Source organism: Mesoplodon densirostris, chromosome 9, assembly GCF_025265405.1.
Source record: "Mesoplodon densirostris isolate mMesDen1 chromosome 9, mMesDen1 primary haplotype, whole genome shotgun sequence".
NCBI classification, from domain to species: domain Eukaryota; kingdom Metazoa; phylum Chordata; class Mammalia; order Artiodactyla; family Ziphiidae; genus Mesoplodon; species Mesoplodon densirostris.
Genome location: NC_082669.1, coordinates 99,023,942 through 99,033,700, shown reverse-complemented (window position 1 = coordinate 99,033,700; position 9,759 = coordinate 99,023,942). Strand labels below are relative to the sequence as shown.

At 41.0% G+C, this 9,759-nt stretch overlaps 1 protein-coding gene across 1 annotated transcript in view; it reads left to right on the top strand.

The window, feature by feature from the left end:
- Positions 1-303: 303 nt before the first annotated feature.
- SVOPL (SVOP like) overlaps positions 304-9,759 on the top strand; it is a 50,459-nt gene continuing 41,003 nt past the window's right edge. The window contains 5 exon segments of the mRNA XM_060107743.1: positions 304-385; positions 563-654; positions 2,157-2,255; positions 6,616-6,687; positions 8,279-8,401. Coding sequence (XP_059963726.1) covers positions 304-385; positions 563-654; positions 2,157-2,255; positions 6,616-6,687; positions 8,279-8,401 — 468 coding nt within the window.

Sequence of the window (9,759 nt, the reverse complement as noted above, 5' to 3'; positions counted from 1 at the left end):
CGCTATTGGTTAAACTGTCAAGAGCTCACCTGGCCCCCCTCTCCAGGTTGATTACTAGCCACCAGGACCCATTTCTCTCATTTGGCCATTCAATCTCTCCATGATTTAACTTGTCCATGTTTCAGGTTTTTCCCTGTAAAATAGTGATAAATTATAATACCTACTTCACTGATTTTCTATGAAGATTAAAGGAGAATATACACTATATTTTATTTCTTTCCTTCTTCCTTCCCCTGTTTCCGGCATTTTCCCTCCCCTGTTTCCTGCAGGGAAGCTGTGTGGGGAATTTGAACCATTTAGAAGATGGCAGCCAAACGGACAGAGCTGGTCACCATCATTAGCCTTTGGGAGTTGAACCTGGGGACCCCAGAGCCACAGCCAAAAGGTAAGGAGATCATAGAAATCTCTGGTCCTCAAGTTACTGTTTAATTCCCCCTCTTCCCTGTATTTACTATTTTTATAATAACAAATTGGTTTTCCAACATCCTCTGGGGTGAGTGATAATCTGCATACATTCCCTTCCCACAGAGGCTGTTGCTTTCACTTTGCCTTTCCTTGTTAGACTCAAAGACATTCACCATGGAGGACGCCGTGGAGACCATTGGATTCGGACATTTCCACATTGCCCTCTTTCTGATCATGGGCAGCATGGGAGTGAGTGCTTGGGGATCCTCTGAGTCTCCAAAGCGAATTCATCGTCGGACACGTAGAGTCTTCCACTTCCCTCCAGCTCGGGGTTGTCCGCTCAGGGAGGGATGTGAGAGGGAGCAGGAACCCTGTGGGGTAGATAATCCCCAAATACTTTGCTTCCACCTTCGGCAGTTGTTTGGTTACGAGCAAATGAATATCTGTGTTCTATCTTCTGGGAATTCAATACCCCCCCCTTTTTTTTTTGCTAGCTATAGAACTTCTGTTTCTCCTGTAGTTTCTGTTGGGTCTGACATTTAATCTTTTTTTTTTTTTTTAATGGAAGTGTAGTTGATTTACAATGTTGTATAAGTTTCAGGTATACAACAAAGTGATTCGGTTTTATATATATTATGTATACATATGTGTGTGTGTGTATATATATATGAATATATATATTCTTTTTCAGATTCTTTTCCATTATAGGTTAATACAAGATATTGAATGTAGTTCCCTGTGCTAACAGTGGGTCCTTGTTGCTTATCTTTTTTTTTTTTTTTTTTAGTTTAGTTTATTCATTTTGGGCTGCGTTGGGTCTTCATTGCTGTGTGCGGGCTTTCTCTAGTTGCAGTGAGCAGGGGCTCCTCTTCATTGTGGTACGTGGGCTTCTTATCACGGTGACTTCTCTTGTTGTGGAGTGCGGGCTCTAGGTGCACGGGCTCAGTAGTTGTGGCTCACGGGCTCCAGAGCGCAGGCTCAGTAGTTGTGGCGCACAGGCCCAGCCGCTCCGCGGCATGTGGGATCTTCCTGGACCAGGGCTCAAACCCATGTCCCCTGCATTGGCAGGTGGATTCTTAACCACCGTGCCACCAGGGAAGCCCTGTTTATCTATTTTATATATAGTATTGTGTATCTGTTAATCCCAAACTCCTAATTTATCCCTCCACACTCCTACCCAGGGTAGCACTAACTTTAGCATTAATTTTGCTCTATAGTCATTCTTTCCTGATGATGAACTCATATTGTTTTGTACTCATTGCTTTTTTGCTAGCTTTCATGAATCTTGCCTCTCCATCCCAGCTTCTTGAAATCAGGGACTATTTCAAAGATCCATTTGCAAGGGATATGCTCTAAGATCTTGATGATGATGAGTATAAAACAGCAATGCTGGGTTGACGTGGATGCTGGTGGCTAGCTAGGGTCACCTGCCAGCTAAGTGGCTCCCACACAACACCTTCATAGTGTTAAATGCAAAAACATAGATCAACAACGTCACAAGGGAATACGTGTCATAAATCTTGAGGGATACTCTCAAATTGTTCAAACCATAAATATTACATCCATGAAAACCAAAGTTCTTCTGTACTTCTTTATCCAACTAGCAGTGCTGAATCGGTACATAATAGGTCCTCCCTATGTGGGGTAGGGGAAGGAGGAGTTTAGGACTAGAAGGATGATGGACAGACAGATGTGGGAAGAAGTAATGACAAGCTAGCTCTTTGACATGGTGTTTTCCCTCCTTCTTTAAGGTTGCTGAGGCCATGGAGATCATGTTAATAGCGGTTGTGTCTCCTGTCATCTGCTGTGAATGGCAGCTGGAGAACTGGCAGGTGGCGTTAGTGACCACGGTAAGTGACTGCTTCCTGTGCTGAGAATAAACCAGGTGAGGACCCAGAGCTTCTGTTTCCTTTCCGATCCCACTGGGCTGAGAGCCACAGGATCCATCTCCACTTGGTGTGGTGGCTTCCCAAACTCATGCGTTTGCAGGCCCAAAGTAGCATTTGAGGCCTTTCTCCTGTTTCTCGTTTCCTCTAGGGAGCATAACCTTGAACTGCTCATTTTCCAGACCCTAGCAAGAGCCCGGAAGAGACAGCTGCAAATCAGAGAAAGTGAGCCTTAGCCATGGGTTAGTCATGGTTCAAGTCAGATCACTGACAGCCTACTCAGGCCATAGTAACCTAACCAATCACCAACTTACTCTCAATGAATTGTGTGTGTTATGCGTTAAATTTTTCTCAAAGACCATCATGAATAGCTTTATGAATTGAACACTAAGTTTTGCTATGAAATGGATTTAAGGATGTTACTCATCATTCTTTCAAGAGGTATTTATTAAGCACCAAGTAATTGCCAGCACACTGTGTGTGGTGTGTGTGTGTGTGTGTGCATTCATTTACTTGAGTATTGAAGCTGGTTTTCATGAAGGCGAGACTTAACAGAGAGAAATCCCATGAGCCAGATGCCAACTCCTCGCTGAAGGAGGGGAACGTCTGGGAGGTAGGTAGTTGGTGATGGGTAGAGGATGACAATCAGATGGCAGAGGCCTTGAAGGAGGGTAAGGCTACAAGAGACTAAGACCTCCCTCACCCCCAACCCCTGGGGGGCTACAGAAGGCTGTGGGGCAAGGGGGGCCCCTACCCTCTCACTTACTGCCTTAACCAAATTTTACCTGGGAATTCCCACCTGTATTGGGTACTAGGAAAAATTCCCCCTCACCTGAGGAACTGATCTCTGTTCTCCTCCCAGATAATGTATATTATATGCCCAGTTGTGTTTATTTCTGTGTCCTGGAGGCCAGGAAATTTGGAGCCCAATTTTATGCCTAATCGTGGCAGCAAATGTACAAATCTGCCTTTATTCTTTTAGCTCTGTTTCCTTCTTTAAAATTGCACTTGTTCCATTTTTAAGTTTTCCTAATACTTTTAGAAGAGAGAGAGGGTATAAATAAAAATAACTAAAGACCTTATTAGGGCTTGTACCAATAGTTAAGTGACTCATTGCATTTTGTTTTCTTTTACGTATAAAATATGTACAGTTGTGAAAGCATACCTTGTCCATCCTTGTAGCTTTAGCGTCACTGCTGTAACGTTTTGTGTAGTTATCAGCGTACCACAGCTGGTTTGTAGGTCTGCACGTCTTCATTCCTGAGAATGTTGGTGGTCCAGGTGTGGTGTTTGCATCTGCCACTGTCACGAAACTATATTTTATGGTACCATTTCTATATTTACAGCTCACATCTCGTTGGTTGCTTTTATGCTGTTCCTACTGGTGCCTAAAGAGGCTCCTCGATGTCAGCAGTAACATGGCTTCCCTTGTTAGGTGGGTCACAGCTCACAAGTCTTTTCTCTAGGTAATTCAACTCACCCAAGATGTGACTGCTCCCTGCTCCAAGTTCCTTGCCTCCTCCTGTCATTTAGTCTCTGTCATCCTGGCTATGAGTCCCATCTGTCCCCTGGGCTCACTGACCACAACCTTGCTAACAGGAGGGGCTCAGACTGGTTTAACAAAGAGGCAGCATTTTCACCATCTCCCAGGCTTCCCTTCCCCCAACTTCAGCTCCACTTTCTGGATGGTCTGGCCATGAAGACTTAAGGCCTTAAGGATTGTGGGTGAATTATGTCCCTCACATTTTTTGTGAATAAGAGAGTTAGTGCTGGAGAAACAAAACTGTAGAAAAGAGCAGGCCCTCCAAGGTAGGGGAGGGGGAGGGGAGAGGAGAGAGAGAGAGAGAGAGAGGGAGAGATATTAATCCACGTCTCTATGTGGTCCCCAGGATTAGAGTTCACAAGCTTTGGGGTTCACATAGGCTTGGTGTTAAGGTTTATTCTCTAGACAGTCTTAATAGTAAAGAACTCGGCCTTAGGAAAGTCACTTTTTTACACTGAATGGAAAGAAACCAAGAAGGAGTAAAAATCTGTCACTTATGCGAGAGAACAGAGTAAAATTTGAATTTAATTTTACTTGACTCTTTTATTTGTTGTTGTTGCTGTTAAAGATTTTTTTTTTTGATGTGGACCATTTTTAAAGTCTTTATTGAATTTGTTACAGTATTGCTTCTGTTTTATGTTTTGGTTTTTTGGCAACGAGGCACGTGAGATCTTAGCTCCCCGACCAGGGATCGAACCCGCACCCGCTGCATTAGAAGGCGAAGTCTTAACCACTGGACTGCCAGGGAAGTCCCTGTTTCCTTTACTTTTATTAATCAGCTAATTCACTTTAATACAGTGTTATTAACACAACACAGCATCTCAATAAACAAAAGTATTTTAAGTCCTAAGAACTAATTTCCTCCCTGCCACAGGCAGTTTGTCTATTGTTTCCTATTATTCAAGTTGATTAAAAGAAAAGAAAAGAAAAGAAAAGTTAGTTCACCTTTCCCTTCTTGGAGGGAGTTTGATAATTTCAGGTTCCACAATAGAAACTGCTTATATCAGGAGACCCAAAGTTTGGAGATTCACCAACTGATATGACTTTTCAAAAAAATTGAGTGGCTGACATAGGGTTAAGATTAAAAATATATATATTTGACAAGGAAGGCCATCAGAAGAAGAGGAAAAGGGAGCAGAACATGTGACCCCAAAGTATGCCCCTTTGGCATGTGGATTATTTTGAGCTGAAGGCAATCAAGACCCAGCCGACTCAAGAAAAACTTTTACATTTCCCTTAACTACCTAAAAGAATTTAGATAGGGGGCCTGGCTCAGAGAGAGAGAGTTATTCCCAGAGATGACTTTCATCTGAATGACCTATCTGTGTGGCAAGGCAAATATCTAATTACCAAACATCTGCTCTTCTTATTGTCCTGTGAATTACCACCCCCCCCTTGAAGCCCCAGGTCCCCTCCCATTCCTCAGCTCATATAAGCCTCAACTGTCCAACTTGCCCTTGGGTCTTATATTTTTATGGGACTCCTGTACATACAAACTTAAACTTGCTTTTCTCCCGTCAATCTGTCGTAAATCAATTTAATTATTAGACCAGCCAAAGAATGTAGAAGGGTAGGAGGAAAGATTTGACCTCCAACCAAGAGAAAGAGGCAGAAAATCTTGCTATCAACTACCGTCATCTTTCAAAAAATACAAATAAAAATAAATGATAAGGGCATGTTAATACCAGCAATCAGAAAGAAAATTATTCCAGAATAAAGAGAGCCCTTCATAATGAATAAATTTGGATTTATGCAGAATGTGTCCCATTGTCCTCATTTTTATCATTTTGCTGAGGACTGACTAGATTTCATTACGGTGCGGCATCTATCCCAGGCTGGGCATTGAAAATATTGGCTTCTCCTTCCTTCAACTCTATCCTAGAGAGAACAGTGCACAGAGGAAAAGTATGGCTTTTGTTGTTCAAGTATAAATATGATTTTTTTTATAGTTCCCTGTAAAAGAAATGCTTTTGAGTCTTCCTTATGAAGAGTAAGGGGGAAAAAGAAAAAGCAAAGCAGGCAGCAGGGAGAAAGAGCTTTTTCACGGAAAAAAATGTTAGAAATGCCAGCTAACACCTTTCCTTTGATTACTCTGGAAGCAATCAGTCAGGGATCTTCCTAGAAAGGAGAGTTAAGTAAAGCTTGGAACTGCTGAAGGCAGAAAAATAAGTCACCTAAAGGCATACACATAAAAGTACAGCTCAGGCTGAGTTACATGGCTGGTATCATACCCAAGTTCTTGAATTTTACCAAGGAAAAGCTATTGTGAGAACAAGTAAGGAAAAAAGTAGGTTTATATTAGTGATGAAGAATGTTTCTAAATGGATGACTGGTTTTGGTGTTTGTTGAAAGTTAGGTTTCCCTGTAATAACCTAAAGGAAGACTGCTTCTAGACATCTTAACTTGTGTGAGGAATAAGGCAGAGCATGCATGAATAGACTTTTTGAGTCTTCTTATTAAAATGGAAATTCACAATTGTACATCTGAGTGAAATGAGGCCAGTGCCGTCATCTTGGATCAGAGGCAAAGCAGTTACCTGCTTCTAGGACCCCTGTTTCTACCTGGTGTCAGTGACTTCAGGTGTGGGCATCATCAACCTCTGAAGCCCTGAACGTGTTATACAGGAGTCAGGAGAGAGCCTTGTGAAAGCCTGTTCTTCAGCTTCCAATCCTCCCACGTTTCCTGTCTTCTTTTAGTTCAGGTGGGTGAATGCTTAAGGTAGTAATTAGCATATTATAAAAACGCTGCTTAGAGGATAATTTCTTTTCACCCCACCTCCAGATGGTGTTTTTTGGCTACATGGTATTCAGCATCCTCTTTGGCCTCTTGGCTGACAGATATGGCCGCTGGAAGGTAGGTTGGCTTTGAAGGATGATTTAGAATTTTCTTTTGTGTATTCTTTTGTGGTGACATCACCACTGCTTTTCTTTTGTGGACATTTCTCTATCAATACCCAAGTTAGAAAGTACAGAAACATCCTTCTCTGACACCACATGCCTGAATTCCAGGCTTGTCTTCTTGCTTTCTCATCCTTCCCCGAGATACCTGTCCCCATACCTGGTCCCCATAGTCCAGGTGTACAGCTGATGGATGAGCATAGTTAGAACATAGCAGGTAGAATGTGAAAATTGCATGTATAAACATAAGCGGTTTCACATTAGTTAACTTGGGTGTAGCTTTGAAACTAACCCACTTGCTTGATGTCACACATGTATTGAGATTCAACATCAAGACATAAAACTATGTCTTCTGATGATAAACCCAGGTCTCTCTTCTCTTCTTATCTGATTTCTGGTGGTGAAGACCTCTCTAGGTGTAAATACAAAGGGAGAAGTCCCCCACAAAACAGTAATAGGCTTGGATGTATGTTTTGAAGTGCACAAAATATCATAGATTCTTACAAATTAATATGAAACCACAAGTATCTCAAAAAAATGTGGAGAGCACAAAAAGGCATTTTACAAAAAGACAGACAAATGGTCAAGAAACCTTGAAAAACTCAATCACAGGAGTTATTAGAAGCAAAATTACATAGCAAGATATCATTTTTTCCCTGTTATCAAAGCCATATCAAACACCAAATCCATAAGGAAGTTTTACTTTTCTTAAAGAAGTCTGCAAGTGTCTAGACACCCTCACATACAATTGATGTAATTTTTCTGACCATCAATTTGGTAGCATAAGCCAAGAACCTTGAGAATATCCATTCTCCTCATCTGATAATTTGTCTTCCAGAAATCTAGACTGTTTAGGTCATCAGAGAACCACAAAGATTTATGCACAGACATTGTCACAGCTGATTTTAATAGAAAATGTGAAACCACTTCAACATTCAACCAGAGGGGAAAGGTTTATGCATTATATTACATGGATTATAGTATGTCTTTTCACTGGAATATTTTGCAGCTATTAAGATTATGTTTTCCCTTATAATCAGTGAAAATAGGATAAAACTGTGTTAATAGTATTTTCTCTGGGTTGCAGAATCAAAAGTGATTTAAATATTTTTATATCTTTTTCTTTTTTCCATATTTTCTACTATAAACTTGTATTGTTCTTACAATTAGAGAAAAAGCAAATCCTTACATTTTCTCCTTATACTCATTCCAGCACAGTGCTTCATTGTGCTCCCAACATCCCTGTAAGCAGGGAGGACAAGGTTCTGCATTCTGATTTACAAGTTCAGGTTCCTGCCACCTGTGAGGGTGGAGGCTGTGGGGAGTTTTGAAGAATGGTCTAAACTTGGAATGTCTGGGCTTTCAGACAATAAAATGATATGGATTGTATTGTCTGATGATTGTGAGTGATCAGTAAGCTCGCTAAAGATTAGCTCCACAGAGAAGCAAACATCTGGATGAAACTAAAAGTCACCTTCAGAAGTTAGGTTTGCTTCCTGACCTTCCATGGGGGCGGGCCCCATTAATGTCTCCTTTTGTTGTTTCAGATTTTGCTCATCTCGTTGCTGTGGGGAGTCTACTTCTTGCTGACCCCATTCTCTCCCTCGTACATCTGGTTTGTCTTCCTGCGGACGATGGTGGTCTGTGGCGTGTCTGGCCATGCCCAAAGTTAAAGACCTCACCTAGAGGACTCCAGGGGGAGATACGTGAACACCCAGAGACACATCTACTTAGTTTGTTAACCACATTCACTGTGGTTAATAGACTAAGAGCATCAATAAGTTGCAAATTTATAGACTTCACCTGTGCTAATCATTTTTGAGTTTTTTCCCCCCCCAGTGATGGCTGCTTATTCCACTAGGAGCTCTTTGCCCCTCAAAATGTTGTTTGATGGTGAGGCTAGCAGGGTGCTAGATTGAGCATGTGTTAATTTCTTTGTTCCTAAGGCTGATCAGCATTTTTTAGATAAATAATATTTTGTTAGACTATATGCTAACAAAAAGGGCCGTACGAGGTAGGTAACAAAAATGTCAACCCAGACACAATCCATTAATTTCTTGAGAATTTCTGGAAGACTTTAGTTTGACCATCAGCACCTGTAACATTCAGGAATAACTATTTTAAAGTGCCATGGCCCTGTAACTGTGAAGACTGTGTCAAAGTGAATTTGCAGAGCAGGTGAGACAGATTGAAACAGCTATGCAGCTGCTTGTCTTTTTTATGCCCTGGGATAGGTGTGTAATACCTCATCATTCAGGGACGTGAAAGTCGTAATGCTAAATGTTCAGCAACTTGGGAGCCTCCCTTAAATTAACAAGGCTCCTCAAGCTATTTTCTCCTGGGTGCCTTGGAGCAAGTTGCCCTTAGAATATATTAGGAGATGTCAAAGCACCTAATTATTACCCTAATGTGTTAGGGAAAGAATCGTTCTTCTCTGGGGGCATAAGTTAAGCATCACTCTGTGCTCTGGAGCCCTAAAGGTGGAGAAGTTAAGTAGAATTTGAAAACATCCCTTAGGAAGCAGCTCAATAAATATGTTAAAACTCCAAACCCTGGTTAATAACTGCAACAGAGGAGAACAATTAGAAAACAGATGAGATATAAGTCCATTTGTTCTTCTATTAAAAAAATTAATATGTACTTAATTAGAAACCTGTGCTTTGACTGTCATCATTAGTTGGAGAAACTATTTGCCTTCTCTTGGGCGTATTTTAATTTCCCACATATGTTTTAGAAAAGGGAATCAGGCTTGGCAAAATATTTTGACAGTGTTTCTCTTGGTGAAAGAAATGAGGCTAATATCTCTTAAATGATTGAAGGTTTAAAATAACTTTGGGAATAAAAATGTAAACAGAAGAGCACTTAGAAGTTCATTTTATATTGTTCTCTTACATGGGTTAATAATTGTATTTTGGTGTATGATCGTACGGGGAAAAATCTCTCTTCTGTTTTTCTTTACACACTCACTCAGTAATTCTGCCAATACTTCACTTCTGACACCAAACGTGTGGATTTCTTTACATGCCAA